We start from the raw sequence: 18,653 nt of genomic DNA, 5'->3' as shown, positions 1-18,653 counted from the left end.
TAGTTTAGTCCCAGCTGGTGGCCTATAAAAAGATCTCGCACAATAAACATCTCATGATGGGTAAAGCTAATGAGCGCTTTCAAGCCCTTCGCAACTTTATTGTTGCAGAACATACTGATGGCATTACAGAAGAATTTCTAATCTACTCAAGCTACCCGCGAGCATCTTTTGGAGTGAAAAGAATTATCAGAAGAGTTATCCAAGAGCCAAGGACCTTGAATCAGCAGGTGCAATTGTTTCTAAGAAAACAATAAGTAATGCACTCAGCCACCGCGGCCTGTATGGACGCTTACCACACAGGACTTCATTGCTGAAGAAAAAGCATGCTGAAGATCATTTAGGGTTTGCTGAATAACATGGAGACCAATCATCTGAATGCCACTGAAAATCTATGAAATGACTAAAGCTCAGAGACTGTTTGTGTGGAAGAACGGGCCAAAATCACACCTGAGCAATGCACGCAACTAGTTTCTCCATACAGGAGGCGTTTTTAGGCTGTCATTGCCAATAAAGCCTTTTGTACAAAGTATTAAATACATTTCAGTAATACTGTTACCCTGTGTCATTTACCATTACTACACATAACTTATGGACATCTGTGTTTTTTTGTTTTTTTTTGCATGTGTGGACTGGATGGGTTGTTACTGACATCTGGTGAGAATTTCATGCCAATAGCACCTTTAGAAATATATTTACTTGGAACATTGATAAGAAGGTTTATTCCTACCGTTGGCTCCGTATGATCATCGAGAGCAGTTATATTTAATATTATCATCTTGGCTCTGTGTTGTTTACCGCAAACGCTCCAAGAGAAATGTGTGGCCTTAAAGGGAGAGGTAATAAAACCGCTTTTTCCAAGACGGTGGGTGAACAGTAGGGCTGCACTGAGGCCCAAAATAAGGTACATTTATGCTGATTATTTTTAACTGTGAATTATGCAAAGCTACTCAAGTGGAGTCCGAGAATAAAAGCAAGGGGAAATAAACATAATAGGCCCCCTTTAAAGGAAAGAGGAAGACTAAAAGTATAATATGGGCACTTTAACAGAAGTATTTGGCTACCAACCAGCTCTAAAGTGGAGAATGTCTTATGTGTTGACTGCTTTACAGCCTGTTAAGAACACTTATGGTGGTTTTTTAGCTTTTCGGTGATAACGTTTGGTTTTCAGTGATGTTTTAAGATTAAAATCTCCTGTTGACTTTAGATACTCTGACAACAATCCATAAAGCCTCTGCCTGCTATTTGAATTACTGATATAAAAAGAACTTCACCCAAACTGAAAGATGACTTATGACGAACTTCCCAAACAGACTGCCTCGAAAAGATTTCTTCTGAGGTTTTCCCTCAAACTCTCAACATATTTTTGATGATTAGATAAAAAGATGAAAAGGATGCGTGAGACAGCACAAAGACAGAAACAAGTCCACACATTAACGTAAACCACCACCGTCACTTACACACAGACACTTGATGGGATGGGTTCATGCATGTAGATGATAATGTATGACAAACAAGTTTATTCCTCTTCTCTGCAGCTCTCTCAACTGTGGATGAACACACTTGTTTGCCCATTCATCCGTGTCTCCAGTCGGTAATCAGCCTGTGCGACCTGATTCACCCACCATGTATTAACTGTATTACTCATCCTCACACTTCTCTTTTTACTGCAGCTCCCTCCCCCTTCACGCTGTCACCCCACAAAGCGAGGTTAAAAACTAGCTCTGCTAAACTGACGTTAGCTGGGACTCTTCCCTGGTCACTCTTGTGGGACACAAAAGTTTTTTTGTGGCTATTTTTGTCTTGTTCTTGAGTGTAGGAAGGTTTATGTAGGGGTCCTGAAGAGTGTGCATTTGAGTTTTAACATTTATGTGTGTAGGTGTGTTTGAGAGGATGACTTCTCTAACAGTTTTAGAGGAGGAAGATGGACCGCCTTTCTGCTGAAGATGGGTCTTTTTATGTATTCTCTGACCCTGAGACTGCTCAAGAAATGAAATAATACTGCACACCACCTCACCTCCACCTCAGCTTTGACCTTTTAATTATATTCTGTTTATGAGAGGTGCTGAAGGCAGGCTTTGTTCCTCTTTTTTGTTATTCTCTCTCCTATTTTCCTTTCAATGTCTCTCGCTCTCTCTTTCTCTCTCTCTCTCTCTCTCTCTCTCTCTCACACACACACACACACACACACACACACACACACACACACACACACACACACACACACACACCTTGGATAGTGGCCAGGGGATTGTTACCGAGGAGGGCTTGATTCATCCCTGTGTTAACTCCCATCACAGTGTTCCTGTTGTGACACGCGCACACGCACCAAGCACGACACATGTGCAAGCAGACACACAAACAGAGACAGGCAGAGGAGAAAAGGTGAGGGAGGGGAGGAAAAAGCAGGTTTAGTGGCAAGGACAGGCAGAAGGCAAATTCATCTCAGCACGTATAAAGAGCAGAAGTTTGCTGACTATTGGCTGCACAAATGCAAACGAGGTTTGAAATGCAGAAAGAAACAGAGCAACCTAATGAAGTATTATTCATCTTAACACAGAATTCACATGAACTAATGAAGAAACACATCTGAACTGTCTAAAGTGTGTAATGTGTGTGTGTGTGCTTCAGTCGTATTCACCTCAAGTTTGCAGCAAAATCGGTGATGTAGTTAGACACGTCACCATTCTTTTTACCCATTCGCCATAAGCTGTGAACACAAAAATCACACACACACACACACACACACACACACACACACACACACACACACACACACACACACACACACACACACCACACAAATACACACACAGAGTTAGCATGCACTGCTGCACAGGGGAAGCAGTGGCACCCAGCGGCATGCTGGGATATCAGTTAATGCTTATGTGCTCAGTCACTGTTTGTGTGTTTGTGTGTACAGTAAAAAGCATTTAACTACAAATTGCAGCTGAACCGAGCGTGGAGCAGTGCAGTATTGATTGTGAGCAGCATTTGTGGAAATGTGTGGCCGTATGCAGTTGTGTTTTCAGACTGCAGATGAAGATAAATGATTAAAACCGATGATTCACCTCTGACTTCATGTTGCTGGTGGGTTAGGTTAATGTTCAACCACGCACATAGATTGGTTTTAAATATTAATCCTTTGCATTTCATAATATTACTCATATTAAATGACTAATTAGTATTCGGGTTAATGATACAAGTATATGTAAACGTAATCCGTGTGAGATAAATATTTAGGCTTCACATGGCTCTAAATTTTCAGTCTAAGACCTTCTTTTTTGTCTACTTATGACTCCACATAACGTCAGTGAGCACAATATACTTAACGTGATCATCTCAGGCTCATCAGCCCTATTCACTTTCTGTTTAACTATTTTGTTTATGAGAGGCAATCAGAAGAAAACTGGCCTAAAGGGAGATAAACTGAGGAGCTGCACAGGGAGCTGGTATAAGATAATTCAGGCTTATTATGAATTATTATGCAGAGCTAGTCTAGAGGAATATGGAGCTAAAAAGGAGCACAGCAGTTCCCCTTTTTTTCCTACACACATTTTTTGATGTATATTTTCTGATACTTCTGCTGACAGTGGAGGCGAATTAATCTTTTTTAAATGTGCTTGTCACAGCTTTGAACTGAGTTATGTCCAAAATATTATATTTCCTGTTTGCACAAAGTTTATTTTCTCCACTAAAAGGTAATGTAAGCACAAAACGGGTGTTGCCAATAAAAACTGTTACGTTTCTTTTTCTGCACTGAATTGCTGCTTTTGATTTTCCAACACTGCTAGCACCAGAGATGACGCTCCACGTTCAGGATCCACAGCAGTCAGTCGTCAAACTCAGAGAGGTATGAAATCTGTCAAAGACAGAACAACAGCTACGCCACATATGTCTCTCTGTTACTATTGTCAAACCTGCGTTTATTTGGGTGAAAGCTGCGGTGGTAAGAGGTGCTCTGAGGTGCTTTGCTGTGAAGGCCTCGTGGCCTCTTACCCTGTGTTAAGGTTGAGTGTGCTGTGGCTGGGGGTGGCCGGGCTGGCTGTGCTGCGGGGAGGAATAGGTGGAGGAGGTGGAGTTGCTGGGGAGGGAGTGGAGCTGAGTGGGGTGTGGGTTAAGCTGAGAGAGGGGTGGGTGGAGGTGAGGCTGGAAGTCAGAGGGCAGACGGACGACATGGTGGTCACCGATGTGCTGCTGAGACTCGTCACGGCCTGTGACATCTGGCTGGACATCTGTCAGAGAGGAAAAAGAGGACAGCGGCGTGTTTATTACCGACGACTTCGATAAAAATACTTTTGGGAAAGGTGCTGCAATGCGTTCGACTAGGCGTACCATGTGAGGACTGTAGCAGGGTGGCTTGTGCGCTGGTGGGGCTGTGGGGGGCTGGTTGGGCAGAGGAGGAGTGGCACTGCTCGGGTTGATGCGCTTCTCTTTTTGCCTTCGGTTGCAGAACCAGACCCGGATCACCTCCTTCTCCATGTTGAGTTGCTCGGCGATCAGCAGGATCTCCTCTGAGGTAGGCTTCTGGTTCTGCAGAAGGCAGCGTGATGGAAAACATTAACAACCGCAAGACGTGAAGAATTTTCACAACCACAAAGAACGAAAATCTGAAAATCACAGAAAATAAAAGGCTGTGTACACAAATTACTTTACTGTCAGGTGTCTAATGAAGCTGAAGGCTTCATTTGTCAATGTGTTTGTTACAAGTGCTGCGAGGCTGACAACAAAACCATACACAGTGGTGACAGGAAACCACAAACATCTTTATTTGTACTTAAAAACACTTTAAGAGGGGCGAAGCCAGCTACTGTCAGATCAGTCTGCCTCGGTGGATCTTGCATTTGGGGCAAGATTCGCTATTTCAGTGACTTTTTTAATATTTTAAAATCCACATTTAGGTTTTTTTTGGTTTTTTTTTTGGTGTATAACCTATGAGCAACACCAACATAAAAGGGATAAAGATAAAAGAATCCTGTGTAATACAGAAAAAAAGACAGTCACTGTAATAATAAGTTGACTCATCTTACCGTCATGAAAGAGCGCTCCAGGGCCACACGTACATTCGTCTCGATGCTGGTTCTCTTCTTTCTGCGGCGCGAGGGAATGCCGTCGAAGCCCAGAGAGGGTGAGGACAGGGAGCTGGGGCTGGGCAGGGTGCTGTCTATGGACATGGTCTCTGAAGGGCAAATTCACCAGCACGTTCACGCAAGCTTAACGTTCAACTGACAACAGTCATAACACCTACTCTGTGCAACTGCAGTTCTTGGAAAATACTGTGAATCATCTCTATCTCAATCTGATATTCCAGTTTGTGTGACTGCAGTGATCTCACCTGCATCATTCAGCCACTTCTCCAGCAGTGGCTTCAGCTTGCACATGTTCTTAAAGCTCAGGTTGAGGGCTTCGAAGCGGGAGATGGTGGTCTGGCTGAAGTCATTGCCGTACAGCTTCCCCATGGCCAAGCCTACATCTCCCTGATGGACAGATTAAAAGCAAAGAAATTAAAATGTATTCACCAAAAAAAACCCAAAGCATGTAGTGTTGGTGTAGAGGGGTGTCTCACTTACCTGTGTGAAGCCTAGTTTGATGCGTCTTTGTTTGAAAGTGCGGGCAAACTGTTCCAGCTCTTCGAGGTCACTGGGGTCCTCGGGGTGAGAGGTCACGGAAGGCACCGTGGTCACACCTCCACCACTCACCTCCACACCCTTATCTCGCTGCAGCGGGAGGAGTGAAAGTGAGAGTGAGACAGAAACAGAAGTGTTTGTTAATGACTCGTGCTGCTGAGGCTGGGTTTTTCTTTTCCACTGACTAAAGGTTCAAAGTTTCCTTGTACCTGTGCCTGAAGCCCCATTCTAGTCGGAGCAGAGAGCAGGCTCCCTTGGTTTTGCTGAGGTAGCGGAATAAGATTTGGTGTCGATAGGAGTCCTAAAGAAGAAAAGCAAAATATGAGTTCTGTGTATAATTTGTGTCTAAACGACTGTATCTATAAGTTATTCTGCCATAAAGGGCCTCCCCACCTTGCTGGCTCTGCTGTGCCTGTGGAAGGAGGAACTGGGCAGGAGACGGGAGCGGGTGGCCGGGGACCAACACCAGCTGCTGTAGCTGCAGCAGCTGCTGAATGTCCTTTCCAGTAGAGAGAGAGAGAACGGACACATCAGACAGACGATAAGATTTTGCAATCCTTAGTCACATCAAAACGTGCTAGTATGTTATATACGGTTCCTCCAGCTCAGGAAAGGAGGTATATGAAATGTATACCAACAGAACGCGTAGAAGCGAAAGGAAAAACTTTTTCTGTCACGTCAGACTTAAGAAAAGGAAAATGTGTGCGTTCATGCAAGGTGGAAACTGTGAATCACGAAATCTACAGTAGACATGCATTATGAGCTGCTCCATGGATTGATAGCGGCTCCTCAATCACGCCCCTCATCAGGAAGTGGCTTTAACGGCAGCCAGTACCTGGGCAGTGAGCTGGATTGGCTGGGAGAGGGTGAGCTGGGATGGAGGAGGTGGGACAGGGACGCTTTGGGCGCTCTGCTCCTGTGTACTCTGTCCCTGGGACTGCGACTGAGTCTGCTGCCCCGATTGACCCACTTGCTGCTGTTGTTGTTGTTGCTGCTGCTGCTGCTGGGCTTGCTGATTGGCTGCTGCAGCTGCCTGAGCTTGCTGATTGGCTTGGGCGGCTGCGTGGGCAGCGTGAGCTGCATGGGCTGCATTGGACTGCTGCACAGCTGCAGCCAGGAGCTGCGCTTGAGCCTGCTGCAGCAACAGCTGCTGCTGCGCCGGCAACAGAGCTGTCAACTGGTGGAAAGGACGAGAGAGGAGAGGAGAAGCAAGGAGAGGAGAGGATTAAGAAATCAAGAGTGGGAAATGCACAAAGGTGACAAAAGAGGGAAACAAAGTGTTCAAAAAGCACCACCAGAGGAGCGAGCGAGGCAAAAGCAAAAGCCAAGTGCGTGTCTGTGTGAGCGTACTACAAGTCAGTCTTACCCCTGCTAACTGGGAGCCGGTCAGCATGAGCTGTGTGTGTTGCAGAGCAGTCTGTGAGGGGGTCGGGCCGTGAGAGGAAGGGAGGGCTGGGGACATGTCAGCACACTCCTCCATCTTATTCTAAGATGAAGACATAACAGCAAAGCATATACAGAAATGGGAACACGGTTAGAGGGCCAGCGCTAGAGTTAAAGCTCGATTTGATATAAACGTGTTTGTAATTATCCAATCGAGACTATGCAAGCAAATGCCATCCTGTCACAGATATCCATAAGTTAGGAAAATATTAAATATCTTCGGATAATATTGGACTAATTAAGTGCTACTTTAACTCAATTCTAGGGCATGAGGCTACAAGAATTTATCCATGTTTAAGACACATAGCTCACTAGGATAAATCATTAGAATGTCTTAAAGCGTGCAATTTCCTCGAATGCTTCAAATGTGTCCCTAGTCTGTGTGATAAAATACAACTCCACTAGACTTTTTTTTCCCTGTCCCATCCTTCTCAAAGAGTTGATCTTTCCTCCCAGACCCAGCCATGTTCAGACAGACAGAGGGGATCTTTTCCAGCGTACCTATTTGAATATCTCTTGTGGTATGCAAATAGGGAAGATTTTACCTTTGGTGAGAAGTAATATTTCAGATTTACTTCAGTACTGAAAAGGCTTTGTGAAAAACACGAGTGCCATCATACTCTCTGCTCTTTGCAAACGTGTTTACAATGGGGACTGGGTGGAGAGTCGACACATTATCAACCTCAACGTCGAGCGTGACAAAAGAGTAATTCAGTGCATAGAAATGAACACAAAGCTGAAGCAGCCGTACCGTCAATAAAACCCAGCGTGTGACGTTGAGACACAAAAGATGCACAAACGCAAACACAGGCTCAGACACACACACACACACAGTAACGTGGACACACACGCAAAAGCACACACTCACCTTGGTGCTGCTCAGGTTTGGTGACAGAGGAAAAGGACAGGCTTTCATTGAGTGAGTCTAGAAGAGAAGAATTAGACACAGCCTTAGAAATTACTTCAAAATGCATCATATTCCATCTCTGCTAAAAGAAAAATGGATATCTGGATTCCTGACTGTGTGAAAAGTTAGCTTGCGATGTTACTTGCAAATAACTGAGGGACTAATCGATGGGGGAAGTGATGGTTAGTTTGTCTGGAAGTACCGACTTTTGGTGAAAACAGATAAAAAAAAAAGAAAGGAAAGGCAGGTTTGATGGAGCTCTTTTATCAAAATGTTGCAAGTAAATATATTTTTTTATGTCAGACTCTGTGCTGGAGTGTGTATGCAACACTGAATCTTCTTCTTAGGTGGATCAATCAGAAAAAAGATGAAAGGGGTGGGAGATGAAGGTAAATACACAGGAGTCACATGTACCTGATGATTTGATTCTGGTCCATTCCGCTCTGAATCTGCGTGGGTGGCAAAGGAAAAAGTGATAAATGACATCTTCATCACTGCATCAACTTACAGCTGCAATTTCCGAAGTCATGCATGTGTCGCTCTTTTTGTTTTTTTTAACATATATATTCCGCATTAAATCACGTGTACGTGTGGGTGTGTGTTTGCCGTCTGCCTCTCAGACCCTCGCCGTTTACCTGTGCCCTCCAATGGTGAGTCAGCCCCGACTTTTTCAGCCTCTCCTGGCTTTGACATCCTGATATCTGTAACAAGAAAGCACGCAGATAAACAAGTCAGACAGGCTGACTCCTAAATATGTGTCAGATAAAAAGTGCATAGAGCGACAGAATAACAGAAGAAGCAAGCAGAGACAATCTAGATGACAGAAGGGAAAAGAGTATGGCCAGGGCGCTCATCTCAGATAGGTTAGGGTTAAATGTTTTCAGGTCACAGCCTGAGCCTACACACTGTACACCACACAATGTAGCTGAATCATTCACTGAGCCCACATTCATTCATTCTTTCTTTCCAATTAGTGGTTTAACATAAGAGTAGGTTGACCCAAGGTGTCTGCTCGTTCTAAATTTAACTCACGGTGTTTACGTGGGAGACTTGGTGTACTAAAAATGTCTCACACTGTGTGTCACTCATTACAAGACCACATCACTTCCTGGTTGAATTGGGACAGTCCCTATAGCAACAGCAATGAATGGAGGGAGACAATAAGCTAAAGTCTTTAATTACTTTATTATCACAAAAACACGGGAGCATTTTGGTAGCAGGGTGTATAGGAAAGATGGGACTGAAGATAATTAGTGTGGGTGAGCGGGTGTTTATATATAAATACACACACGTGTGTGTGTGTGTGTGTGTGTGTGTGGGTGTTTCTCTAGCAGTTTTCTTTCTATGTTACAGTACAACAGTACCATTTCATTATAAAAGCCTTTTTATTTGTCTGAAACCACAAACTGTTGTGTCCATTTGAAACCCTTTTTTTCCCTCCTGCTCTGACTCCTTAACATGCGCACACACAAACACACACAGATACACAGCACTACTTCCCTTTTGTGAAAACATGCAAATCTGCCCAACGACCAACTAATTATATCTGCCACCTGCATAATAAACTCTCAGTCTCCCTCCTCCTTTTTCTCTCTACTCTTTCCCCCCCTTCCTCTCCTCTTTATGTCTCCTCTCTTCATCCTGTCGTCTCTCGGGCTGCACATGACATAAACTGTGCATCTTCCCTCTGCCTTTTATCAGCATGACACCTTAAATACAGAAAATGTCCAACAAGCAAGTGGTCAAGCATTGTTTTCGCCATCAGGGGGCAGTAATCACACACGAAGAAGATGCTCTGCTGACCAACACTGACCCGAGGCCAGTTTTAAATTAGCAAAGCATCAGTAAAGTGCAGTCACTAATCATAAAAAGTGATACCGATCAAGAGTCACTCCCTTATCAGATGTTCATTCAGCTGCAGAAACACATTCGTCTCAGTGAAACAGATGTGAGAACAGTGGACTTTGGTACACATAGTGTCTTTAGGGAAAGGGGGAAGTGATGATCAGCTTGAAAAGCGCCATTCTGCCGCCAGTGGCTATAACCCTGTGTAAATACACACACACACACACGCACGTGCATACACACAGACACACACACACACACACTGACTGCAGGATTTCCCTTAAATAGCTGAAGCTAAATCGGTCACCCAACGATGCGGATGCAAACATCTGGTTAATATATTATTCTGGTCAGTTTGCGGTTATTCCAGCATTTCATTTGGCACCTGCTTTCAGCATTACGTGATGTGGCTATTAGTGAAACCAAAAAAAAAAAAACTGCCCAGTGTTGCTCAACTTCTGACAAAAACCCACTGAATATGCACAGAAATAACATCTTCCTCTAAATAATCACAAATTTTGCCACGCGTAACAAACTGTACCCCACAGCAAAAATCTATAACACACTGTAAATTTCCACTTCTTCTACATTGGGCCCTGTTACACTGCGATCTTCAGCGCGTGGAGTGTACAATACTAAAGCCAAATCCCCCTCCTCGTATAAAATGATTGCCCAGCTCATAAAACAGAAGTAATGCAGAGCTCCCAAAGTGCTGCCTATCGCACTGCGCTGCCCCGTCGCAGGACACGGGGAGAAGGTGCGCGTTGATTCATGGTTAAAAATGGTCTACAGACAGTAGCATGGTGGATAATGTGGTCAGTAATACAGTGGTGGGACAGTATATCAAGATGTAGTGTCTTTTTCTCACTTCCCCTCCCGACTTCCCCTTGTACCGGGTTGAGCGCAGAGTGCTAAACCCAACACTTACTGTCAGCGAGGCTATTAATATTAGCCTGCTCTCTCTCTCACACTCTCTCTTTCACTCTTTTAAAACCTCCCTCTCTTTTATAACACACTGCTGCACACACAAACACAAATAATTTCGTGTTGGGGTGACTTACACGCTTTGAATGTGTTTACAGTGTAAGCGGAGGACGCATCTCTTGACTGTTTTTTTTTTGCACATGTGGTGCAAACTGCATTTACTGCAGGGATAAGAAAGTGCTTCTAACAGGTTTAATTGCTCAGCCCGGTCATTGTTGCTCCGCTACAGCATATGCAGCCCTTGGAGTTAAACAGTAGAGTTCAGAGTTGCTTCACCATACTGAGTGAATCCACAGCAGAGCAAATTTAATGCTGTATAATCCTGTGTCATGAATAAATGATGCAATAGAAAGGAACAAGGAACAACAGCGCCTGTGCTCAGTCTGGACTGTTTCTGTTATTCTCCTCTGGGTATTTTGGCCAAGATGAAACTCCACTGCAACCACCCTGCAAACCCCCCCCTTCCCCTCCCCACCAACTCTTCACCCAACTTCCTGATTCAGGACATAACCCCAGCGCCAAGGGGGGTGTCTGGGAACTGGAGTCATAAAACTTACTAACTACAGATTTGAGAAGCCGAGCGGTGCTGAGGGTTGCCGAATTTGATTGCAAAGAAGCATTTTCCATTTAAAAGCGAATGTCAAAGAGTCATGTCAACACCAATCGCATATCTGTGCAAGGATGAGAAAAGCAGGAAGAACATGTTAGTGTCTAAATTGTTAATATAGTAATGATAAAATATGGGGCTGGACAGATATTAATAATATTAGAAATAATAATAATAATAAAACGATGATTTAGGAATCAAGAGAAGAACTGAAGCTGAAAAAACAAATACAGTGAGAACCTGAAGGAACAAATTTGGGATGCCACAACAAGGCCATAACATGTCATGAGGGTCTCTGCTCTTGTCAGTTTGGGTCGTTTGTTTAATCTAAGTTACTATTGTTGTGTTTTTTTGTTTGTAACACATAAAAATGCCTCATACAAGTGAATAAAACACATGAATATAACCAAATGCTGCTGGAACTGAGAGACAAAGGTCACCACTACATAATGCCCATAAAATCATTTTTTCCCACTTCTACACAGTGTAAATAATTTTTTTTTACGGATGACACTGATGTACTTTGACCAGATTAATAAGACTGAGTACTTTCAAATTTCCACATTTAATTTCCCTCATTCATTTACTTTCAATGTTTAAAATGAGCAAAAATGATTAACTTTACAGAAAACCTAAACACGGCTCACGAGGTGACACATCAAAAATAATTGTACAAGATTATTCCCGATATACACGAATGTTTACCGCACTGGCTTTCCACACCGGTGCACCTTTGTGAAGCTGTGCGTTACATAATCTGGCGTGATGTGCCGTTTGTTGAAGTTTGCGAGAAGGACATGTCACTTTGGTCAGAGTAACTTCCCAGAGGTCACAGCAGTAACCACATGAGGTTAAGGAGTGACTCTGTGAATGTTGTGCCGTGAATCACTCACTGATAAACCGTGAACATCACAGATCTTATAATTTTTTTTTTTTAGAAATTCTATCTCGACGACAAAGACTGAGAAATGTGAGCTAATTGACATTTAGAAATTGTATTTCGGGTAACGGGTGAGTCAGCTAACTGCTTGCTGATCTCTCGTAGGTCGTCGGTCAACCAAGACTTTGTCTGCCTGTTCTCATAGGCTGTGCTGAGCTGACCACCCAGACGCAGAGTTGGAAGAGTTACACTATTCCTACCCCGTATTATTTGTAAATACTGAGGCTAAAAAAAAAGTTTTTTTTACATAACTGTCCTTAAATCAGAGAGCTTGGAATTCATTGACAGACTTGAAAATGAGCAATAATCAATGCAATGCTCCATCGCACACACACAAACACAAAGTATCCTCCAGCTTTAAAGATGCACTTTATCAGAAAAAACATCTGTAAAGTGAACACACAAGTAACGGCGCTCATCACTGGAGAGAAAGCGTTTTGATGATGGACAATGAAAAGTAATCTCAGTACAGAAACACACTCGAGTTGCAGAAGTCGCCTTTCATTAGCTGAATGTTAGAAAAGACTCTTCAAATAAACTTTTCATTACATTTTCCTCAAGGTTATTTAGCATTCAATATTCAGTTTAAACACACACACACACACACACACACACACACACACACACACACACACAAACAGAGGCATGCTACGGGCTGGTGAAGTGTCTGACCTTTCCCTATGCAAGAGACAGGCGTCCACTCATCCATCCATCCATCCACCCCCCCTCCATCCCTCGTACCACCTCTCACCCTTTGATGTTCCCCAATTAGCTGAGCTTGTTAGACCAACTGGCATTAATCAACAGCATATCACAATCTCTCACACACATACACACACACACACACACACACACACACACAGGTCCCTCTAACTCACGCAAAGCTTAATTGGTCTTGGTAAATGAAGGCCAGCAACGATAGAGAGCTGCACAGACAGTCACTCACCTGGCAACCACATACTGGAGAAGTCCTTTGCTGCTATTGCCGCTGTCTTGGTCATATCTGCGAGAGAGCGTATACGCGACCTAAAGAATAACTCTCACTCTCCCTCTCTCTGTCGCTCTCTAACCAAAAGGAGGAGTGTATTAAATCATATGGTTGAATTACTCTTCCCCTCTCTTCTCTCTCTCTCTCTCTCTGTTTCTCTCTCGCTCACACATGCACATGACAGTAGTCCACACCCCCCAAGCCCCACCCCCTCCCCACATCCTGCAACACACAGGAAGTAAGCCTCAAAAGAGTAGGAACTGTTCTCAAAGAGGAGAGAAAAATACAAAAAGATAAAAAAGAAATTGGAGACACGCAAGAGGTTAAAGAGTGGGAGAGAGTGAGTGAGTGAGCGAGGAGATCGAATAGATAGAGGAGTTGAAAAGGAGGGGGATGATTGGTGCCGTCGGAAAGTGATGGCGTGGCTGGAAACAGCCACTCACACACACACACACACACTCACGCTCACTCACTCACTCACTCACTCACTCACTCACTCACACACACACACAAAGGAGAAAAACAGCGGGTTTGACATCACAGGCGACTCTATGATAGATTTATATACTATAAAACCCAGCAGAGGATCAAAACTTCTCCAAAACTCAGCTGATCACGTTCCCCCCCGCCCCTAAATTCTACGCCGGATCTTGCAGTTTTATCAGTTTACCATGAGTCACGGCTCCCGCGCCCCGGTCATATCTATGTTTATGTCTGACGCTGGGACTGCCATTAGAGAGTACACCAGTAGGCGTAAGGTGGTCTGTCGAGGGAGGTCGACACCAACAAGAGAAGATGTGAGACATCCTCAGCTAAGTATAGCAACCACAGCTCCACTCTAAGCCGAGAGGAAGGAAAAACTCAGTCACAACACTCACTGTACCACTGACCACGCCACAGTGAGTGCTACACCACAGAAACCCACAACGTGAATCTCTACACGTGATGGGTAGATGTGGCACGAATGTGGAACATTGAAGATAAACTATATACACGTTGTTATCAGTGTCGCCCACAAGGATTAAAAGGCTAAGAGGTAAATAAGTGAAAATCTGAGTCCAATGAATGATCATATGGAAGCAGATCAGCGTGTTTCAGCATAAATACTGCCTACGGTTTCACATCTGTGTCAACGTGCTGCCCTGGCAGCAGGATGAAGCGACCACAAGGTGGCACTCTTGATTCTCTAAAGCTGATGAACGAACCATCCACAGACGAGAAGTCAGAGCACCGCTCCCCTCCCCGTCCTTCTCCCTTGGTCCGAGTTCACTAATTCAAAAGCTAACGGCAGCAGAGTTCCCAAGTTTAACCTTATAAATACTTTATGTGGTGATTTACAACAGCCCAATGTACTCCTGGATAGATGCACAGTAAGAAGTGCATACAGCACTCCACTGGAGGTGCTCAGTTATACAGAGACACAGTTTTGAATTTGTCCTGAATCACAAAAAAAAGAGACTGAGGCTACGGCTGTCCATATATGTTGTTACAATAAAGATCACATCAGGATCAAGACTGTGGTGTGATGGGTAAAGAACTTCTCAAATATACAAGATCATTTAATAAATGATTATTTATCGAAATTAGATATTAAACAAAAACTAAACTGTATAACATGAAAAATCAATCCCTCTGCCACATATTAAGGACACTTGATCATTTTCTTAACCACCCGAGATGATCAAATAAAACAAAGAATGTGAGGACGTGTATAAATTAGTTTTTTGCTGGGTCTTTCCGAGACCGGACACCAAACCGACACTCAGGTCTGAAACACACCTTCAGTTTTATCTGAAGCACACAGCTCTGCCTTCATTAGGAGAGCAGATCTGCGTGTCTGTTAGTAATCAGCGGTGAGAGGAGGAGGGTGTGTTTGTGAGGGAACCGACCCAACAGGCCCGTCCAAGGACAGTGACAGACTGCGCGTCGCGGAGGAGGCGGTCCACTGGGTCAGAGGTCATGTGGGTACCCTGGCTTTGGCCGTGACCTTTGTTCAAACCCCAATCTACTCACAGGACTACCAGTGTATGTGTCTTTGTGTGTTTTTATGTGTATGTGTGTGTGACGGGAGTGCTATTGGAGTAGCCCTAATATGCGGATGGTGAATCATGTGCTCTGTGTGTGTGTGTTATACAGTTAATGGCCAAGAAAGCCCGAGTCTTAGCCATAATGGGGACAACACATAGCATTAATGGACCAGCAGCAATTACATATTCATCTTATTGCTAACAGTGAAAACTGAATAAATAATAATAAACAACCAAATGTGCAATATTTTGGTGCGTGTTTTTGTCGACCACTAGAAGTTAAGTTTATAAGACAATAAACAAACACGCAGTTACATGCACGCACACGATCTGATAGCGGGACCCCGGAGAGGAGGATAAGGGGAGGCTGAGTTCTCTGGAGCACCATCAATCACTCCACTGTCAGACAGTTAGGGAGAAGTAGCGAGGGAGGATTGGAGGTTACTAAGATTGGGGGGGGGGGTAAATGAGGAATAGTAAAGGAAAAAGGAAGGAGCTGTGAAACAGTGACAGGAATAAAGGTGAGCGATAGAGAGGAGGCAAAGTGGGATAAAAAGATTGAAGAAAGCATGTTAGCTTGCTTGGGGTAAGCAGGATGGGAGGAGACGGCGTATATTGGGTCATTGCAGGGACGATTCTGAGGACGCCAAACCAGTTCAGCATCCCTCCATGGCTCAGCCCTCCTATATCTAGTGCAGCCTCGGGCTTGGAGCACACACACTGGCTCTAATTCATATAATCCATCATATTCCTCTTCGTATAGACGGGGACAGAGCACAGCTCAGTGATGGACCCACCAAGCCAACACACAGTCAAACAGCAACACTCTTATTATACAAGGTGAGAGATTTAGAATCCAGTCTTGTGTATTGTGTGTGTGTGTGTGGTGTACAGTTTCATGAGGAGTAGCAGGATTATAAACAGTAGGTCGAGCAGTGTGGAGACTACAGAGGTTGAGGTTTTGTACGAGAAGCGGCAGGGGCTAAAACACACTCACACTGTTGGCTACCTTGGGACCGGCACCATCTCAGCCACCTACACCTTTGCAACACCTATTCCTTTCCTGTTTCTGATACCTCTCAATTGCTCCTTTTCCTCTAGCCCCCCTCTGCCCCTCCATCCTGCTTTCACACCGTTCCCCCTCCTCTCTCTGTATCATCTCGGCAGCCCATAGGGAGCCGGGTTTGTCTAGACAGACACCGCTCTCTCCCACGGCGCTACCAAGGTTGAAGCTCAAATCTTTATCTTTCCGCCTCTCACCCACTCTTCTTCTTGTTCTTCTGCTTCTTTCGGTGCAGGAGTGAAGGGTCTGCAGGGGAGGGACTGGGTTCCCTTGGCCCGGCTTCATGACCAGATCAAGGAGCTCTGAGGCCACTTTACAAAAAAAAATGCTCACTTACATGGACAACACAGACCGTTGGGCAGAATGCGCAACATACAGACGGAATTACTTTATGGCAACCACTACCTCTAGGGGCAATTTCTTTTGTCCACCTGTCCCCCTGTCACCCTGCCCTCTTCTTCATATGTCCTTCCTCTTTTCCTTCAAACCCTGTCATCATCACCCATCTTTCTTTTTTGTGACCCCCCTCCCCATCTTTTTTTTCCTTTCACCAATTCAAACTTTCTCTTCTCCTCCTGCCTCTCTTTCTCCCTCAGACCTGCTGGTCAGCAGCAGCTGTGACATCACTGGCCACTGTTCTCTGCTTGGATTGGACATTCGGCCACGTTGCCAGGCAACAGCAGTGAAAGGTCTCAGTGTGATCGTGTGTGTGGCGTGCGCACGTATGTGTGTGTTTATGTCTGTTTATAGCTACGTGAGTGAAAGGTGTGTGAGCGATTTTCCTCGCCTTGCCCTTTATCTGTGCATGAAGAATGATCAGAACAGATCTACTTCTATGCTTTATCTCAGATCAAAGCATGTAGATGATTGGGCTGCCTCGCCGCTCTCCTCCACCACAGAAGAAGAGGGATGTGTGCGTGTTGCGCTAATGAAAAAGAAAGATGGTACGAACGAGTGTGCGTGTCAGTGTCTGCACTTGCGTCGAACCAAATAAATGTGTATGTTCGTGTCGAATGCGGGCCTGTATGTTGTGTGTGTGTGTGTGTGTGTGCGCGTGTGTATGTGTGTAAGCCCCCGGGAGCGGGTGGTTATTGTATCTGACACAGCGGCTCTTTCTCGCGCCTCATATTTCTGGGCCGATCGATTCCTCTGACTCCCGACAAGACAATAATCGCACCTCCCTCTCTCACTCCATCACTACCATTATTACTGACCTCCCCAGGGAACGAACAGGGTGGAGGGAGGGAGAGAGGGATGAGGAAGGAAGGAAGGATGGAGTGAGTGAGGGAGGGTGAGGAAAGATAAGGGGGGGGACACAGAGTTGCCTAAATATGGCCTATGATGATGAAAAAGCAAAAAGGGGGGAGGGAAATGATGAAAATGAGACAGGAAGAGTTGGCTGGGAGAAAGTGAAAAGAGACTGAGAGGGAGAGAGGACCAGGAAGTTGAGATAAAGATGATGGAGGGAAGAGATCCGGGGAGGAAACAGTAGGAAAGATATGGATGTGAGGTGATACAAGTCAAAAGGAAGAATGAGAGAAAGCAAAAGCATGAGGGTAAATGACAGGAAGGAGGCCGGTGTGCGACTTAAAAAGGAGGCGAGCGATATAGATCACGGTGAGAAAAGAAAGGAGGACACGAGTGAAGGAGTGCGGAGAGACGGAGGGCTGAACGGAGGGACAATAACGGAGAGAATTAGTGAAGGAGAGATGAAGGATTCGCACTATCTTCTTCTAATAAAGGAGAAAATAAGAGACAGAGACCGGGGGAGGGAGTCGGAGAGGGGAGGTAGGGGTGGGGGTTAGACTGAGGTGAAAGAGGGAGAGACAGAAATATATAGGAACACACAGACACACAAACACAGAAATACACAAGCACATAGAGCAATGGCTGCAGCGCGGTGGAGGTCAGCACTCAGAAATATTATTAAATTGACAAGAGTACAATAGTTGATTGGCAGGCTGACTCCTGCACTGCCATTCAGTGGAGAAGAATGGAGATGGGACACACAAAATGCACGCACAACTGCAGTTTCACAGAACAATCAACACAGCATGCAGAGATGTGGACACACACACACTTGTCTTTTGTCCGTTGTGTGCATGTATGTGCTCACGGCTGCCTCCGTGTGCCTGTCACTGCTGCGTCTCTATGCTTTGAATCCAGATTACAATTACAGTAATTGGCTCTCAATTCAAGGGATTGCTGTTTGACCCCCTTCACCT

The 18,653-nt window shown here is 44.7% G+C and overlaps 1 protein-coding gene across 8 annotated transcripts in view; it reads right to left on the bottom strand.

Annotated features, from left to right (window-relative positions):
- Nucleotides 1–18,653, bottom strand: part of pou2f2b (POU class 2 homeobox 2b) — a 70,697-nt gene that overhangs the window by 10,378 nt on the left and 41,666 nt on the right. For 2 of the 8 annotated variants that reach the window (XM_084943493.1, XM_084943490.1), the window contains exons 2-15: nt 8,610–8,675; nt 8,389–8,423; nt 7,936–7,992; nt 6,991–7,110; nt 6,460–6,801; nt 6,018–6,123; nt 5,834–5,925; nt 5,568–5,714; nt 5,333–5,474; nt 5,028–5,176; nt 4,333–4,530; nt 3,997–4,232; nt 2,639–2,707; nt 2,229–2,302 (exon numbers count right to left, since the gene is read on the bottom strand). In XM_084943493.1, the coding sequence (XP_084799619.1) occupies nt 2,229–2,302; nt 2,639–2,707; nt 3,997–4,232; nt 4,333–4,530; nt 5,028–5,176; nt 5,333–5,474; nt 5,568–5,714; nt 5,834–5,925; nt 6,018–6,123; nt 6,460–6,801; nt 6,991–7,110; nt 7,936–7,992; nt 8,389–8,423; nt 8,610–8,675 (1,833 nt within the window). Of the gene's footprint in view, nt 1–2,228; nt 2,303–2,638; nt 2,708–3,992; nt 4,233–4,332; nt 4,531–5,027; nt 5,177–5,332; nt 5,475–5,567; nt 5,715–5,833; nt 5,926–6,017; nt 6,124–6,459; nt 6,802–6,990; nt 7,111–7,935; nt 7,993–8,388; nt 8,424–8,609; nt 8,676–13,296; nt 13,426–18,653 lie in introns of those variants that run through there. The other 6 variants (XM_084943492.1, XM_084943491.1, XM_084943496.1 and 3 more) reach the window with 6 other exon arrangements.

The sequence above is a fragment of the Perissodus microlepis genome, chromosome 11, assembly GCF_051167445.1.
Source record: "Perissodus microlepis isolate ML-2025 ecotype Zambia chromosome 11, ASM5116744v1, whole genome shotgun sequence".
Taxonomy (NCBI): domain Eukaryota; kingdom Metazoa; phylum Chordata; class Actinopteri; order Cichliformes; family Cichlidae; genus Perissodus; species Perissodus microlepis.
The sequence above is the reverse complement of the archived record's forward strand: the minus strand, read 5'-3'. Positions and strand labels throughout refer to the sequence as shown.